The 19,353-nt window shown below is 37.4% G+C and overlaps 1 protein-coding gene across 2 annotated transcripts; it reads right to left on the bottom strand.

Annotated features, from left to right (window-relative positions):
• Positions 1 to 1,928: 1,928 nt before the first annotated feature.
• zgc:92242 (uncharacterized protein LOC436899 homolog) lies at positions 1,929 to 16,865 on the bottom strand. 2 transcript variants are annotated; one of them, XM_027165258.2, is made up of 6 exons: positions 16,710 to 16,865; positions 13,465 to 13,866; positions 7,789 to 7,927; positions 6,824 to 6,914; positions 6,014 to 6,227; positions 1,929 to 2,572 (listed from the first exon to the last, which is right to left on the bottom strand). In XM_027165258.2, exons 2-6 carry the CDS (start codon positions 13,640 to 13,642, stop codon positions 2,412 to 2,414), a joined length of 783 nt encoding a protein of 260 aa, XP_027021059.1. In that variant the 5' UTR covers positions 13,643 to 13,866; positions 16,710 to 16,865; the 3' UTR covers positions 1,929 to 2,411. The 2 variants fall into 2 exon arrangements, with proteins under 2 accessions (XP_027021059.1, XP_027021060.1); XM_027165259.2 differs by having other exon boundaries at positions 16,706 to 16,820.
• Between the last annotated feature and the right edge of the window lie 2,488 nt (positions 16,866 to 19,353).

Raw genomic sequence — 19,353 nt, forward strand, 5'->3', positions numbered from 1 at the left:
ACCTGAGGGTTTTTCTGCAAGGTTTGAACCCTAAGGGACATTACATCCGTTTCTGCTTTACTTCTGGCTGAAAAAAGTATTTCAAACAGATTGTGATGATGATTTGGCAGAGCAAATGAAAAATATCGAAACCTTCAATTGCCAGGAGCGTGGGAGTTATATAGTGTCTTTAAACTGCTTGGACCAACATGATGCTGCAGGAAATAAAGACATAGCTGTGCATAGTTACTGATCTACTAATCTATTCCAGCTCAATCAAAAAATATGTTTTGTTTTTTTTTTACAGGCAGATGAGCTGGCTCACTATACAACCTTAGCAAAGAGGGAGCTAGTCTTGAGGCAGCATGCCATGCTTAGGGCAAATAGTCCTGCCCCAACCATGGTCAGCTGCCTCGAACTTACTTTACAACCTACAGCATCCACAGGGACGAGACCTGCTACGGCATCCAATCCAAGTGCACAGTGCCGGAGGCCAGACTGCCAGGCAATCAGACAGAGGCTAAGGAAGCTGGAGGCGAGTTTTCCAGAGCGAGCTCACACACAAGTCCACCAGGAGAAAGTATTCACAGTAAAAATCTTAAAGCCTAGGTACGCTCTTCCTACATGATATAATTTTACAACCTGTAGATTATCAAAAATTAATGTGAACAGAAAACACTTTTAGAAGAAGACGACTTTTTATTTTTGTCACTTATACATTACAGCACGCTGAAAACTTTTTTGAGGTTGGGGTCAGAGTACAGGGTCAGCCATAATACAGTGTCCCTGGAGCATAGAGTGTTAAGGGCCTTGCTCTAGGGCCCAAAAGTGGCAGTTTGGCAGTGCTGGAGCTTGAACCCCAATCCTCTGAACAACAACCAAGAGCCTTAACCACTTGAGCCACTGCTGCAGTGGTACGCTACTGTAGCTAGTGGGATGTATTAACTCCCAGAGATGATATACCTCTTCCTTAAACACTTAAACTAATACTTATTTTCCCTGGATTTTTTATGTGTATAAAAAAATAAAACCCTGAACAGAGTTTTAGGTTGATGGTGTCCTAAGTCTGTAACCTAGTGAGCCAGGGTTAATATATTCATTGACAGAGATTTAAAAGCACTCTTGTACATCACACTAAACAAGGGCATCTATCAAATGCCTTAAATGTAAATTAATATCTGTTTAATGATGGAAACTTGAATTGCCAACCTAAGGCGATCTAATGAAGAACATCCATTCATTTTATGTACTGGTTTGTGTTCAGTTTCTAACAAGACTTGGGCCACAAAGCGTTACAAAATCAATCAATATCAATTAATATCTCTCTCTCTTTCATAACACCCTTAGAGAGGTCAGTGGACAGCACATGCCTTTGAACTAGAGGAGGAACCTGAAGTACAAGAAGGAAACCTTTGAAGCAAAAGCAGGCACACAGGACAAAAGGAAGGAATCAAACCCCTAACTCCAGATCCATCATTCCCCTGGAAGAGAATCCACAGCTATCAAATTAAATACAGTTTATCGAGCAAGCATATATTCTGGTGAACCTTTAGCAATATACCTACTTTAGAAGCTACCAAGTGAACCATTAGTTATTTTCTTCCCTGTTTTGGATGAGGTTCTGCTCAAAGGTCTCTTTCTCTTTAATCTAAGGGAGTCACAGTCACCTCAATCACCTCAGGCTTGCTCATTAGGATAAATACGATCACATTTAAATACAAAGTTTAATGTTAATCTTGAGTCTTTTGAACTACATTTCTGCAAATAAAAGAGTTCTGTAAAGCTGCTTAAAGACAATGTCCATTGTTAAAAGCGCTACACAGAATTTAATTGAATTTTTGTTCAAAATTGCATTGGTTTTATTCTAGAGGCTGCATCTTTAAAAGCAAAATGCATTTTCATTCCTCTCTCAGCTGTGGTATAAACTAAAAGCTCTTGACTGAAACATGTAACTTTGAAACCCAACAAGTTTTATTTGCATTTTTGATACGTCATTATTATATTTACAAAGCACATTCAACAACAAGTAGAAAACATCTAGAAACATCTTTGGTCTTCTGTCACTGGATAAAAATGGTGTGTGTGTATATAAAAGGCTTAGAGGAGCTACAGAGGATATCACATCTTGTTAAAAAAAAAGAGGATGTATTACTAAAGTCCAGGCTCTGTATCGACTTGCAGCAGTGGAGTGATTGAAAGGGTTTTGATATCATATACAGTAGATCATGTTTTATTTCTGCTGCTCTGACACCGCAGCCTGCTTTATATCCATACAACCGACTGAAGAAAGCCTCAAGTATGGTTGTGCTGGAGACTCTTCTTTACGTATCGGCAGTTTATTTACTGTTCTGCTAACGTTAAATGATCAGGAACCCATAGCTAGTGTTTATGTGAAGTGAAGTGTTGTTCGGTCTTTTCCATCAGTTCGTTGTTTATCTGACAGAGGCAGCAGTCAGTAGATGAGCTGGCTTGGTAGGAATAGGTGGTTTAGTGCATGGTGAGGGGATTCTATTGTTCGGCGTGTTAAAGTTCATCCTGAGCTGAGCCACACGGCCTCCAAACGGAGAACCGAGCCCTTGTTCGCTTGCCAATCCTACAGAGAGAGGGGGGTGAAAGAGAGGGTGTCAATAAAACTTGGGAAATGACATGGGTTAACCTCAACCTCAACCTCACCCAAACATTCAATCATCTGTCCTAGTCTTGTAATGATAAGCTGTTTTTATTGGCTGTAAATCTCCACTGCTTGTAGAAAGCTTTTACGATCAGGACACAAACCAGCCGAGGATTCAATATATACAGTTTTCCTTCCTCGGTTGTGATTACGGATGGATAAAATAATTGATTCTTTTGACAAGTTTGCATAAATAATTTGTTTCCAGTGAAATATATCCAAAATATTACCACACATTTCTGCTTAAACAGATTGAAACACATTTGAAATGCTAATAAAATGTTGCAGCCTTTGTAACCCTTTTAGCAGCGTTTAATTTCAAATGACTGACTGGATTTTGGATATAACTTTAACTCATGATTTATAAATAGTGTGGTCACTTGCTTACCTAGCTATCTATGTGTGAAGTGTGAAAAAAAAACAAAAAAACAGTAGCTAGCTAGTTAGCTATAACCAGATATCGGTACCACAGAGTATGCTCAAACAGAAACCATTTAAAGGCTCCCATCCTGGATAAATAAATGTTTCAAAAAGAACAAGAAAAAAAAAGAAGCTTTTTTCAAGGAAAGATATGTAGACTAAAGAAAAGCTTTGTAACTAAAAAAAAAAAAAGAAAAAGAAAGTATAACAAAGGCTAAGTTAAAGAGTCATTAATAAGGACTTTGAATCAAAATGGATGAAATGATGTGGCGGACAGATGAGAACAGGACAGAGTCAAACGCTGTTCAGATCCGGAGGAGAAGCCGGATGAGGGCATAGACTGTATTTTTAGCTTCTCCCTGAAGGCTCAGAGCCTAGAGCTAGCTCTCTCTCTCTCTCTCTCTGCATCTTCCTCTCTTACACCTTCTAGTGCATGTGTGTGTGTCCTTCTCCTTGTCTCCCTGCCTGTGGGTCTCCCTCTCTTACTCCTTCGTGTGTGTGTCTTTCTCCTTGTCTCCCTCTCCCTGCCTGTGGGTCGGTCTCTCTCTCTCTCTTTCTCTCTCTCTCTCTCTCTCTCTCTCTCTATCCACTCTCTCAGTCACTTTCTCTTCGTCTTTTTCTCCACGTCTGTCTCTCTTCATTTCAGTCCCTCACGCTCATCCATGAAAGGTTCGTTTTCTGCCAGGTGACACGGTGCACCCTACAGCTCTCCTTCACCCGCTACACTCATTTCCCACTCCTTCTCACTTGTCTATCACTCACAAACACACACATTGTCTCTCTCCCTCTCTCTCCATTTTATTTCTGTCTTTCTTTCTCTTCGCTGTCTCGGTCTGTGTCTGCCCTTTGATCTGTACTTCCTCTTAATGTGTCCGTTCTCTGCAGCCATGACCCTGCGACTGCGTCAGGCTGTCGCCATGGAGACTAAGGTGTAAGTTTGCTCTCTCTCTTTCTCTCTCCGTCTCTCACACACACACTAACTGAAGTCCTCCTGGTCTGAATGAAAGGTAAAATTATACGAAGTGTTCAAAGACGTAAACTGTACAGACATGCTTTATATAAGGAGTCTTATACTGAAGCCATCGTCTAAGGGTTCGTCCAACAGTTCAAGGTTTCGTCTGTACAAGATATATTCCAATATTTGGTAACTAACTTATATTTTCTTTTGTTAAGTGTTTTGTACATTTTACGTTTCTAATTTTCAAGCCCTTTTCATATTTTTTGCCCATATTTTTTTTTAAAATAATTTTAATCGATAGGAATCAATGCATAAATCAGTATATACCAGTTTCCGTGTTTCTGAGACAAGAAATTATTAAGCAGGAAACCACAGGAATATTTTGGGAGAGAACGCACCATGGCGTCTCCTAGGGCCACAGTCGTAGGCCGTGATCAGTTGCACAACATTGCAGATAGAGCTAAAAATTTACCGAGCAGACAGACGAACTCAACTAACCAGGGACTGACCGTGGAAGCGCTATAAAAGGAAGCAGGGTCTACAGTGATGGAGCAGAATTAGAGCCAGCAGAGAAAAACGAATGCAAGTTGCAGCTACAAACTGCTTAGGGGTTGTATCGTGTTTAGGATACTGGGAATATTAATTACTATAGGATAATATACTATAGAGATGCTTTTTATTCACATCAAAATTTAGACAATCAGAGTATTACAATTTGATTGAGATTCGTATAAGTTCGGACGTTTGACTACTGTAAAACACAGTTTTTCTGTTAAGGTTCGTTCTCGCTGTAAAAAGAAAAAGAAAAAGAAAAAAGAAAAGAAAGGACAGCTAGTATGGATGATTCGGATGCAGTTCTAGTATCTCCTCACTAGATGGCACTCGTTGCTCTAGACACGTCAGTGAATCACCCGCAGCACGGTGTTACTTCGGTGAGAAAACGTGGCCTCTTATTTCAAGCAAGCTAATAAAATGAATAAAAACAAAAAACAAAAACCGAAGATTATTGAAGTTTATTATTATTTTCTTTTTCGTTAAAAAAATAAAAAACAGTTTATCATCATCATTAAGCTCTTTAATTTTAGATTAACTAAAAATAACAAACAATTATTATTATTATTATTATTATTATTATTATTATTATTATTATACTGCTCAGCTTTCATTTTAGCCCAACTCTGCTAATGCTACAGTGCACTATAAAAACGTGAGTAAAGTTTTTTAGTATTTTTTTTTTTACATCTTGCTTTGAAAGAATTATGACTAATCCCACATGCCTGCGATATTTCCTAGCACATTTACTTGCTTCTATTTAGTAAACCAAAAATAACTTGGTCGTTTTATCCAGCATAGCCACAAATAAATTGCTGTTTTGCACAATAAATTTTAATACCTCATCCAATGGCTGCTATAACATAAGTGCATACATGTTTATCAGAACCATCTTTGTTTATAATCCTCTATTTTTGCTCAATGTACTGTATAATAGAATGAATGTACACTGGATGGCCCTATTTTGTCCTGTAGTGTATTGTATTGTCTGTTTGCACCGTCTTTTGTCTCGTGCTGTTTACTCCAGGTTGCACATGATGCACTTTGTGTCTAGGACAAGTTTAAGAACTTTAAGTCCTTAGTTCTGTTTTGTTCTGTGTAGCACCATGGTCATGGAGAAATGTCGTAGTACTGCATCGGCTATTTAAGGTTGAAATCATTTTTTGAAATCAATCAAGAAACTAATGAGCTGAATATGAATGACAAGCTGATGTTACACTGGCCTCCTGTTAATAAACAAGATGTGTCTGTAGTCCATGAGCTTTGTATCTGACTATCCTGCTAGCATGAAAGAATGAATAAAATAAAAATAAATAAACAGATGAATTAAAAACAAACAAATTAATAAAAAGCATTGCAAATGTTCCTAATTTCCAGGTTAAACTGAGGAATGGAGCTTAAATTAGAACATGAATGAATTTGCACTCATTTACCTCTTTCCTGTGATTCTCGCTCCACAGAGTGTTTCTGAAAGCTGAACTGGTTCGGTTTTGCCACTACAGACGGTTCTCCATCCGTCCTGTATGACTTTGGTGTCATCAGATTTGAAGAGTCGTCCTTTCGATTCTTCAGTTCCTCTGTGCAGTGACTGTTATTGTAGTTCTTGATGTCTGGGAGAGTGTTGGAGTGGTTCATCGCTTCTGCTTTCTGTAAATGTAAACAAACACTATAGGAATTAAAAATGCACAGTCTTGGGCAAAGCCAGTATAAAGACGAAGAAATATAGACTATGTACAGGTCAAAAACATGATTGAAACAGCAGTAGGTGCAAATGATTTCTGTCAGCTGGTTTATTTTCTGTGTCTGGATTGGTGGTAAAATTATGTCTAAATGCTCACTTAGTGTTTTTATAACACTGTGACAGTTGTTTCTTATGAATGAGATCGACCTGGATCAATATTTTCTCTTCTTTCCTTCCTGCATCATTATAATTGATGTTAATCTGTCTTTTTGCAGATAGTTTGGTAGCATGGGTTTTATATCATGAAAAATATTTGGGTTACTGTTACGTTTTTGCCATATAGTCAACACTGTACTTTGTGTAATACAGTGTATAATTATTTTCAGGATATATTAAAAGTACAATAAATAGAATCTCTGCCTCAATCACAAGCTTCACAATCCTGACGTCCAACTATCCTGGTCATGTGAGCCAGTCAAATGACATTTACAGAAAAGTGCTGGATCATGTGTTAATTTAAATGATTGACATATAGATGAAATGTAAGTATGCTTATACATACGCTGAGCAGCAGCTCTATCCCAGGCTTATTGCTTTCGTTTTGGTTCCCTCGGACGTCCAGGGTGCTTTTGAGATGTCCAGCAGTCTGAGGTCTGTTCAAAGAAAAACAGTAAGAGTTTATGGAAGTTAAAGGAAGAAAAATCACACATTCAAGCCATTCTTCTCTCTCCAAATGTGTTTGATCAACCAGGAGGTGTCTGATGTGGCGTTCTTTTGTTTCGTGCTGTAACTACAGCCTAAATCTATACAAACCGATATAACTTGCTGATGTGTTATAGGACAGTTTCACAGTAGAATTGTATTGAAAAAGTAGGTTATTTTGTTTATAATACATTTCTACTTTAAGTATTAATTTGAAGAATAATCAAAGACAAGAGGCTTTTTGAGAGAGAAAGAGCTTTGTTTAACACTTTGTATGTCCAGCAAGTACATTTATAAATAAGACAAAATAAAATAATTTTTTTAAGAATAGAATTTTCTTTAATTATTAAAATTATTTATGATTAATTTTCTTATTAAAAGTTATTCTTTTTCTCATGGACCGCTTGTGAATACAAATACAGACTCTCCGTGACAATCTGTCATTTGAAGCAATTACATGAGCATTATATTTACAGAAAAAAAGACACATAACATGTCAGACATGACTGAGGTAAGAACGTATTGAACGTATTTGATTTATATTTGATTTATTCAAATGGAAAAGCGAGTCCTGATTAATTGAACAATAAAACACTGACAATAACATAATGAAAAAAAACTTCTGACTCTTTCACCTCTGAATTACATGCCATTGACTTGAGTAGGTGTATCCTGTTACTTTCTTAAGACTGGAGTAAATGACGTGAACAATGACGTTTACAGGACAAAAATAACTTTATAATCTCTATTCAGCACCTGCTATTGAGAAGGAGGTGTAGTCTGTTGTTTTTATGACCTTTGTTTGACCTCTGAGGGAATCTGTACCTGTTGGTGCTGTTGAAGTTGTTCTCCTTCCTTTCCCTTAGTTCAGACAGGAGGACTTTAGACTCATCCGTCTCTCCTATAACACACACGTGTACATCTCCATCTCGTCCCAGGAGCCAACTCACTTTCTTAAAAGCGGCTGAGAGAGAGAAAATGCATATGTATGATCTTTATACCTCATTATGTCAGATACACAACTTTCCACTACACCTCATAGACATAACGTGGGTCATGTGATGAATCAGTGATGCCTTTTTAAATATATGTTGCACACAAAATAGTACGTAGTAATCAGAACATGTCCGTGGTTCTAATTATCAGAAATGATTATGGGAAGCACGGGAAACGGGACAAGAAACAAAAAGCACACAGAAAAGAGATGTGTCGTTCACGAAGGAGTCGACTCTAACTCAACTCTAACAGAGTTGACTCGTGAAAGTTGACGAGTTTGATGGTTGGTAGGTGAGATAAAAAGAATACTCATAAGTCAAAATATCAAAACAAACTCCGTTTAGAGTAGACATTAAGAATAATGTCCACGAGCAATTTAAAAAATAATAATTCAATAAAGAGTCGAATAATCGGACTCTAAAAAGATCCAGAATTCCCAGCACGGATTCACCAGCAGAGGGCGGTGTGATGCAACGAATGACTTTCACTTGACTTGTTTTGGCAATTAGGATTTTTGATGGTCATCGCAATTTTGTGCTAATATATTATATATTTATTTAAACAACGCTGGTCCAATAACGTTAACAAGCATTCCCTAATGTACACATTTCTGATCCCCTTTACAAACTTTTCCCCAATTAATTAAATGATATGAATAATAATAATAATAATATGTATCCTGTATGCAATCAATCACTGATTATTATTAATTGTTGAATGTGCAGAGAAAACAAACCGAACCATACAAGCCCAGAACACCAGGTGCATCCACCTTGTAATTACACTCACTGCTTATTGTATTAAAGTACATAAACCATTCATCTACCCATTTTCTGAACCACATATCTGACGCAGGATTGCAGAGAACCTGGAGTTTATCCCAGTGGACTCTGGGCACAAGGTTTAAGGGATTTATACAAGGAAGGGTTTAGCAACACAGCTCTAAAAAGATATTCTGTATTCCTGTACATTTCTGCTGTATATCTGAGGACAACCTGTCATCAGTCTCATCTCCACACTTCACAAGCTTAGGTTTTATATTTTTTAAAATATACTTTCACTTCTGATCACTGAAGGTTATCATGCCTGGAAAATTTTCTACAGTAAATGCCATGGCTATTAAACCTGTTCTATTCTCGTACATGCTGTAATATTCAAGGCATCTGTCACTTATAAGGTGAACTATAATAGCAATGACAAGTATTTGTCTTTACCCAACAGTCTCCACCCCTTTTGATCAATGTACTTTGTCCTTAAAAGGCAACAAAAAGGTATAAAGTACTGAATTTGGGGGTGGATCCTGGATCAGAAAAAAGAATGTAAACAGAAAACAAAACCAGAAACTAGGCATTATTCCAAGTAACAGGTACATTTCAAATGATGAGTATCATATCATCATATTTCTTTTAGCAAAAGAAACCTTTTTCCCCACCTTTTCCTCCTTAATCTACACCTTTTTAACCTTTGTTCCATGTTGGAATGTCTGAATACATGATGCCGACAAAAAGTTTGACAATTTTATATATAAATTCTGTGCATTTTTGCTTTAGACACACAAAAAGTTGACAAACAGAAACGGAGGATGATGATTTTTCATCATTTAACATTAGTTACTTCATGATTTCCTGACCTGTCTGTATTGAAACTAGCTAAATGGTATGTTATTTCTTTGTTTGTGTATGAAAACATCCCAACAACACGATTAAACTGAACAATGAACACACACCAGCTTCCTGTACCATGCTATAATCGCATGTTTCTCTTTAGTAGGGCTCGGGTTATCCTCCGGTGTTATCCAGTGTGATCATGTTGCGTTCTTAATGTCAGCGTCTGACCGCATGGCACGTGATTACCGATCATTACCTTGGTGGTGTTTATATAACAATGGAAACATAACTTCAAAACATCAGCATGTAGCCCAACCAAACACAACACAACATTCCATGGTAATTGTAGTCAAGGTTTAAGACCTCAATCAAATTAGAGCAAGCCAGAGAGTGTTTTTTTTTTTTCTAAACTTAACAAAAACAAACAAACACACATATACACACACACACAACATGTCACTGGGTGACATGGGCATACCAGGAAGTGATCAAGATGATAACAAATGGATAGGAGCAATGAGGGGAAAAAATGAAGAATGCATGGAATTAATTGTCTGCCACCATTTAAGGCACATGATCTTCATAACTTCATAATCTTCAGCATCACAGAAGCAATTCACTACTAAATACACCGTCTCATCCCTGCCAGGCCTCACATAGATCACCAAGACGTTCGTTACAACGGAAAAGAGCTACTGATACAAATGCAAAAGAGCGTAGAACGTACATGCAAAGCGTTTTTCAAAAACACAAATGCAAATCTTTAGACATCCAAGAAACACATACAAAATATCCACCATGAAAACAAATCAGCTTCACAACTCCACTTGACTATTATTGACAGTTATACAAAGAAGTTATTTATAATAGTCCCTTTTGAGTCTGGTTCCTCTCAAGGTTTCGTATCATATCTCATATCCTCTCTGGGAGATATTTCTCACCACCATTGACTCATGCTTAATAATTAAAGATTCAAAAAAGTTTTAAAAGTACATTTATTTTCATCCTGAATTTGTATGTTTTTGTAAAGCCACTTTAAGACAATCCACTGTTTAAAGTGCTATACAAATTGAAAAAATACATACATACATACATACATACATACATACATACATACATACATACATACATACATACATACATACATACATACATACATACATACATACATACATACATACATACATACATACATACATACATACATACATACATACATACATACATACATACATACATACATACATACATACATACATACATAAGCACAGTTTAAAAGAAGAAAAAAATATAAAACCTGATGGAAAATGTGCTAGAAATACAGATGTGTGGAATTTTAAATGATAACTATCCTGCTTCATTCTGAATACACACCAGTTATGGTGTACATCTGCCATGTAGTTACACTCAGAGGTCATTTTATCGAGTACATTTCCACTTTGGATAAATAGATGAATGAGCATTGACTCTTAGACTGGACTGAAAGATTTGCTTTTCCAGTATTCCACATCACTGAACAGTCTTGTTAGAATAGAAGCCTTTATTTTTTGTCATATATACATTATAGCACAGTGAAATACTTTCTAAGCAGATCCTAACTTTTAGGAGGTTGGGGTCAGAGTACAGGAGCAGTTATGATATAGCACTCCTAAAGTAGAGAGGGTTAAGGGCCTTGCTCAAAGGGTTCGACAGTGGCAGCTTGGCAGTTCTGGGAAATGAACCCTTGGGGAATTGGTAGCTCAGTGGTTAAGGTGTTGGACCACTGATCACTGCTGGGCCCCTGAGCAAGGCCCTTAACCCTCAATTGCTCAGCTGTATAAATGAGATCGCTCTGGATAAGGGCGCCTGCCAAAAGCCATAAATGTAAACCCTGATCCACTGATCAACAACCCAGAGCCTTAACCACTCTATTTAAAAGAAAACAGTCCGATTTGCATGTTTTATCTCCCCCCCCCACTGTTATCAACCCATGTTTTCTATTATATATTAACTATTTCACAGCTTTTGTAAATCGTAAACATTTATTTTAATGCCTGTGTGCTTTATGTAGATTAGCACACTTTTTTTTCTTTGTTGGTGTACATGTCACAGGTCACACTGCTATGCACGTGGCTACCATTATAATTTGAAATTTGTAAACACACAAATAGCATGTGTGAATAACAGGACTGCTGTGCCTTTTGGATAACGAGGGCGTATGCACATGTGTGTTTGTCTGACCCTGATAGGGTCGTTGTGTTTAAAACACACAGAACTCGTTTATGTCTTTGAGCGCCTGTTATTGTGTTTCACCCCGAGGCTTACAAGGTATATAACGTCCAAACAGAGAGAAACAAAAAGAAGCAGACCATCGAGAAGGCTTTCTCCATCTCAGTCACTCTCGTAGATTCGTACCTAATTGTACATGACAACATAAAACAACAACGTGTATAAAAATTTACTAAGTAATCCTGAAGTATAATGTCATATGCTTGTAGGGCTAATTTTTAGAGCATCACCTGTTGCAGAAAAATACAGGTGCAAACTCCGGGTTTGTGCTCCTGTGTAAACAATTTGCCAGCCAACAGAAACACCAACAGTGTGTTCAAGCGAGTCAGATTTCAGACTAATGCTGTGTCAACGTCTGCTCAGACCACTGATTCAGTGCTGACGCATTGAACAAACTTAAAAGAGCATGCTTTATAGTCATTATAGGCTCAGGCTAATTATTAAAAACAAAAACGACAGAGATAAAGAGCACCATGTTCAGTAACATGGTGACAATGACGTGAACTGTGAGGTAAAGATAGAAAGAGTCTTAACCCAGTCTTTCACCAAAAAAAAAAGGCACAAGACAAAAAAATGTGTCTAAAGATAGGGACAGGATTCCAAATAATACGACGACAGAGCCGAGAATGCAGATGTGTCAGATTCCTGAGAAGTCTAACATTGTGCATGTTTTCTTTCCTAAGGCTCATGTCCCCAAAATCCTCAAAGATATTTTGCAGACAAGATGCTTCACATTCCACACATCTACTCCTCTGTTGTGTTCTCTACGGTCTTTTGAAATAAGTATCTGCGTACAATTTTACATGCAAGTAGACCATAAAAACGAGCGCGAGTGTGAGAAAATTGAGAAACTTGATTGGAATTTGAAAGGTGTTTGGGTACGGTGTAAACACATTAGATAATTAGGGAGGGAAAAAAAACTTAAGAGTTCGAGCTTTGTCTCATGAATGAATCAATTGTTCAATAAAATTAATTTTAAAAAAATTGGGGCAGTTTTCACATAATGTTAAAAAAAAAGACCATAACGATGCCATTTTAATATCTTGTGAAGATAAAGAGATATTAAAAGAGGATTTGTGAAATATTTAGTTATTATATTTACATCCAGACACACTTCCATTTCTTTTACTCAAGATAATGAAGTCTGTGAGATGTAATGCCTTGTTCATTTTGTCCTAACCGCATACAAGACCCCAAGAACTCAGCCATAAAGAGGTCACGGAGAATGTGTGAGAAAGCAGGACATGATATGTTTCAAGAGTTTCAGCACAGCTACAGCTGGAGAACGTTTCAGAGCAGTTAATAAATCAGCACTCTCATGACAAGGTCACTGTGATGGTGCAAAAAAAAAAAAAAAGGTTCAGCTTTCCTGTTAGATCATAAAGATGTGAAGAGATAAGCGCTCAGTGATGCACTGCTTCATATCTGATGAATGTACTGTAGTTGATGTGATGTTCTGATGTGCCTTAATATGTTTTGCCTTGGTGAAGGGCTCATTGGTTTAATTGTTGATCCACTGTTCTCTCCGCCACTGATCCATTTTTTCAACATAATCTAAGGTAAAGTTAATAATCTGAACTTCTAGATAACTGGTAATAATACATCCTGATATTTTTTATATTATCCTTACCTTTCCTTGGCCTGGGCTTCTCCATCCTGCCTTCCTTCTCTTCCTTCTCCTCTCGCTCCTTCCAACGGCGCACTTGCTCCTCTCTCATCTTCAGGAAGAGTGTCTTCTTCTGCTCTTCGTTCAGCGCCTCCAGGATGTCCGGGTCGACGTACATGTTTGTGAGAATTTGCTGCAGCATATTGAAGTGCGTGTACGTGTTCAAACTGGTGCAAAGTGTTGAGAAACACGAAAGTGTGTATTTGCAGGTAAACAGGAAGCACTCCTGCAAATGTAATTGTTCAGGTATTTCCTCTTCCTTTTCCTCTTCTCAGGAGAGAATTAGCCTTATCCTCCTGCACCTGGCTCCAATTGTTTCAGTTCTGCTCATTCCTCGCACACACGATCAGGATGTATGTTTGTTTCCTAAAAAAAAAAAAAAAAAAAAAAAAAAAGACAGTAAACAAGAGAAACAAGAGGAGGAAGAGTAATCGGTTACACCACTAGAGTTATTTGACAGATTTCCATTTGTTTTTATTCTCCTGATTTAACTCCTTATGGAAAAGCGTCATTAAAAAAATGGCGTCTTTGTGGACAAGTGCCACAGATTAGCCTTATCCTGTTACCATGAATCAAAATAGTTCATGTTCATCCATCTGCAGTAACTGCTTGATCAGGGTCACTGCCATTCCACCATGAGTGGACAAAAGCAATCAGCCCATTGATAAATCAACTTAACAGCAAACATCCAACAGCTTTTAAAGTCTAACAGAATCAATACTGATACAAAACATAATGCAATATTTGAAAGTACCCCAACACCAAAGCTGCTTCTAGCCACAAACTTGAGGAATGCTTGTTTAAGTCCACATAACAGCAAGATCCCTTATAACTAAACAGCCTATATAAATCTCATCTTGAGGAACATCTGTACTCATGCTGATTCATTCAGATCATCCAATAACATTTCAACAGCACAATGCAAAAAACATATTGCAGATCCAGCAAAGAGCTTCGGTTAATGTTCACATCAAACATCAGAACGAGGAAAACGTGTGACCTTGTTGACATTGAACCTAGCTTGGATTTTAGTGCTAGGCTAGTTTTAGAAACTGCTGATCTCCTTTTATCTCCACAGACAAAAGTATCTATGGAGAGAAACAAAAACCCAGTGAGTTTCAGCTTTGTGAGCAAAAATTACTTGTTGATGTAAGAGGTCAAAGGAGAATATGGAGACTGGTTTAAGCCAACAGGAACTCTACTGTAACTCACTACAAACATGGTGAGCAGTAAAGGATATCAGGACACACAGCATGCTTAAGCTTGAGGTGGATCATCTACCACAGCAGCACACCACACTGTCAGGCAAGGAGAGGAACCTGAGGCTACAGTGGGAACAGTTTTACCAAAACTGGGCTGCTAAACATATATTATTATTATTATACTGAATCAGAGTATATTATTTCTACCATAATTAAACAAAAATCTTTACTATTTACATAGTCAGAAACTTTTTTTTATGAACTATGCAGTCTGTCTTATTTGGTTGCTTTTTTTAAAAGGAAAACTGTGGATGTGGCAACACTGCTTTAATGGCATGACAATAGCTTCAAAGAGTAATGGCTTTATTGTACGACAGCAAAAAGCACTTAAGATCCAACAGGATGTAGCTAGATATTTAAATAGGGTGTTACTTGGCTGGTTAAAAAAAAAAGAGAATGTGAGATCATTTTAATCCATGTTTGATCGATTAAACAAAATGATATCAAAGCAAACAACAATTACTCAAGCTGGAGTGTTGCTCAACTGGCTATTAATTCCTTTTGCTAATGGAGAGTAAGATCCGGGAATTTCCTTGCATTCATTGTTAGCTATTAGTGTCACGCCAACACCTGGACTCTGTAAAGGTGACTACTATAGATTGTGTGCGTGTGTGTGTGTGTGTGTGAACTAAAATATCTATGTTAATATTGCCATAGAGGTGTTTTTCAGAGAATGACTGAATTAAGATGGACTCACTGAGTAAGTAGATTGATCAGAGTTTTATGCACTTTGCTTTATTAGGCAGCTAGTTAAGCTAAATTTGTGCTTGATAGCTTGCTAACAGTTTGCCAGCTTTTGACAAACAAAAGCAGGGTTGATATTTTTAGCACTGAAAGGTCAGATAAAGAAATTGTTGGTCAAATGTTGCTTTGTTGTGGCTTGGTCATTTGTTTATCTTCAGCTAAACTGCAGACTATGTAAACATATCTATCTTGCTAAGATTAAGAAACCCTGCTCAAGGATGCTAGCTATTATATAATTATGGTTGGGTTTAAAGTTGCTAGCTTGATTTTTTGAGACAATAGCTACACTAACCTGATTGGTTTACAAAATATATTTCTAAATATCTTGGAAGCACTTCAGACCTTCATGCCAGCTCTGTTAGGCCCAAACAGTATCAAATCTGTGTTTAAGCTAACTGTGATTGCAGGTTACTAGACAGTTAAAAAAAAAAAAAAAACAGCACATGCTAAACATGCATATTGTATGTTGTATCAGTTTAAGTACTCATTTAGGGATTGTGCAGGGTTTGTGACCATGACCTCTGTTTCAAATGATCCCAGCTGCCTTTCCTGACCTCTGTGTGTGGTGACAAAAGCCTGTCTGTTTGAATACAGTCCTGTTTTTGTCCTGTGTACTCTGTCCCCTCTCTCTCTTTCTCTCTCTCTCCCAGCTGCTGTTGAGCCTCTCTTTCTGCCACTCACTCACTTTATTTACTCATTGCCAATTATCCATTCATCTACTGGCTAGTTGTTGTTTGTCTGATTTGCAGGATCTCCATTTTCAGTCTTGCTGACTCTTTGTCTGATGGTTACACATATCAGAAAAGATCTCCACGCCTATCAAGCAGCCCTCTTTTCAAAAGTAAACTTCACCATGTGTCTCCTCCTCAGTGAGCTTTTCACCGAGCCAACAAAGCCACTTAAAGAGCAACACCACAACTTCTTTTATTTTGTCCTACATTTACATTAACATTAACTCCTCAAAATGTCAGGAGCAACGTTCATGAAAGCTCAGTGTTTTAATCCCAAATCTTTGCAGGAAAAGCTGCACAGCATGCAGAAACGTTCAGCCGAGTCAAACAATAGACAACAGAAAGTCTAACACATTCACAATGTTCAAGATTCTATTAAAAAAGACTGAAAGGACTGTCCAGCAAAAAAGTTAAATCAGTTATAAGATCACACTTTTTTGACTAAAAGAGAAGAAAGCAAACACATACTCACATCCAGAGTGAGAGTCTCACAGTCAGTAGAAATGTGTGAGTGTGTAGAGTGTTTCTCTCCCTCACGCCTTTGTATGAGTGGTGTGGTGTGGAGTGACATCACAGCATTCTTCTTTGTTTCTCCTTCCCGCCTCCTTTCTCTCTCTCACACACACACACACACACACACACACACACACACACACACACACACACACACACACACACACACACACACACACTCACTCACTCCTCCCCCTACTTTTTTTTTTTTTAGGTTTAGCATTGGCTGCATTTTTAATAGATGAAATGTACTTATTATTATTATTATTATTATTATTATTATTATTATTATTATTATTATTATTATTATTATTATTATTATTATTATTATTATTATTATTATTATTATTATTAAATGGCTGTACATTAGTATTGTTTGAGCTCTGGGTTTGCTCCTTGCTCCTTCACTCAGTTATCTGTCTGTATGGCATTCCTATGACAAGGATTATCTTGTCTAAATTGCTCCAAGGTGTGAAGAGCTTGGGGACAGGGCCCTGTGATGGACTAGTGGCCAACTCACGATGGATTTCTTACTCACAATCAGTGTCATGAGCTCCACCATGATCAAATAAATGAAAAGTGGGTTCCTAAATAGCCTTTAGTCCATTCAGTCACTATTCCTACTGTTGTTGAATCTATTTAAACTCTTCTTTTGTTTAAACTCTCTTTCTTGTTTCCATGTACTCATATTGTTTTATCCTCATTTATACCATATTTTGTACATTATATTGATCTTCATTAACCACTTTGCTCTGGGCAGAAGTCATTGTAGATCTGGAAGATGAATGAATGAAAGAATAGTTGTTGTTCTTGTTGTCATGTTTGTGAGTTATATATTTTGTGATTGTTGAACAAGCAAATTAACATGAGCTACAGAGCCATGCTAGAGAACATGTATAACAAAATGCATATGTCTGTATCTGTTTTAAGATTTAAACCAGAAATTATGTTGTTTTGTTGTATTTTTAGTTATTTTTAGATATGCATTGTAGTCTGGCATTTCTAAGTACTGTAGTCTGTAGTCTGTGGTATGTGTGTGTGTGTGTGTGTGTGTGTGTGTGTGTGTGTGTGTGTGTGTGTGTGTGTGTGTGTGTGTGTGTGTGTGTGTGTGTGTGTGTGTGTGTGTGTCCAACATGTCTCCTGCAACCTTTGTAGGATAAGCAATACAGAAGATGGATGGATGAATATCCATTCACTTAACAACATTTGTCAGATAGTTTTTGTAACTCGTGTGAGTAAAATATTCCTAAGCTCTAGGTTTTAACAAAGTATATGAACATTAGCTTGTAAAATATTCCTTAACATCCACTATATAGAAGCATTTGCTTGTCACATTTACATTACAGCTCAGTGAAATTCTTTCTTCACATATCTGAACTTTGGGGTCAGAGTGCAGGGTCATCCATGATACAGTGCCCCCTAGAGCACAGGGGGGTTTGTGCCTTACTCAAAGGTCTAACATTGGCAGCTTGGCAGGACTGGAGCTTGAACCCTGATCCTCCAATCACCAACCCAGTGTTTTAACCACCTGAGCCATCACTGGCCCAATAGTGAATAAAAGAAAGACCAACTGCTCTCTTCTTGTAACAGTTAGATCCAGTCTAAAATCCATATCAATTCCAAGAAACTGAATGTATTCTTGCCTCTCTGGTTTCCTGATTTGACCCTGAGCTAGAATTACTTTCAGTGTGGAGTATCACACATTGTCTCTGCGTATGTGTGGCTTTCCTCTGGGTCCTCTGTATGCGGATTGGCTAAGCTAAATTACCCCAGGTGTGAATCTGTGTGTCTGTTTGTTTGTGTGTGCAAGTCCCTGACACACGGTCCACATTCATTTGAACCAGGATAAAAATATTACAGAAAATTAATTAATGGCATTCTCTAAAAACATGTTTGCCCACATTTTAGCTTTACAACTGCTTACAATATTTTTCATAACCCTATAGATCCTCTCAAACCACTTTAACCAACTTTAACCCAACTTTCTTCTCATAAGAAGATACAAACACATTTCTCTACTCCATAATATAACACTAATACATTATTTTTTCTTTCAGAAACCATGGGGGAATTGAATCTTTTGTTTCTGGCTGTATTCTGGATTGGTACTGTATCTGGAGCAGGAACCATTAAAACGATTCTAACGATTCTAACGATTCTCTTACTTAGTAACTATTTCAAAAATAATACTCATTTCCTTATTCCTTATTATAAAACAGGGCCTTGATTTATGTCTGCCTCCTTATGTAACTTCTCACTTAACATTCTTTTCATAGTTTTTTGTTCCATACTGTACATTTTTACCTACTTGTTTTCTTACTGCCCCCAAAAGTGTTCACTGCTGTATGTGCACTTTGGATGGGTTAAATGCAGAGAACAAATTCTGAGTATGGGTCACCGTACTTAGCCGTATGTCACGTCACTTACTTAAAGAATGTTGAGCTCTCAGGGCAAATGGTGCTGAACAGTTACCAAACAGCTGCGTCTGTTTAAACCCAAGATTTATTGATCAGACTGAATGAGATTCTGAAAGTAAGGAGGTGAAGAGAAAGAGAAAATTTGGGGGCTGGGTCAAAAGCACAAGTAATTATCAGTATCCCTGG

The sequence above is a fragment of the Tachysurus fulvidraco genome, chromosome 10 (genome assembly GCF_022655615.1).
Source record: "Tachysurus fulvidraco isolate hzauxx_2018 chromosome 10, HZAU_PFXX_2.0, whole genome shotgun sequence".
Classification (NCBI taxonomy): Eukaryota; Metazoa; Chordata; class Actinopteri; order Siluriformes; family Bagridae; genus Tachysurus; species Tachysurus fulvidraco.

What these genes read in the sequence shown, in the direction of transcription:
- zgc:92242 (XM_027165258.2), bottom strand. Translation starts at nt 13,642, where the DNA reads ATGCTGCAGCAAATTCTCACAAACATGTACGTCGACCCGGACATCCTG. An exon ending in GAAGCCCAGGCCAAGGAAAG is followed by an intron (nt 7,928 to 13,464) that starts GTAAGGATAATA and finishes TCTCTCTCTCAG; the next exon opens with CCGCTTTTAAGAAAGTGAGT. An exon ending in GGATAGAGCTGCTGCTCAGC is followed by an intron (nt 6,228 to 6,823) that starts GTATGTATAAGC and finishes TTACATTTACAG; the next exon opens with AAAGCAGAAGCGATGAACCA.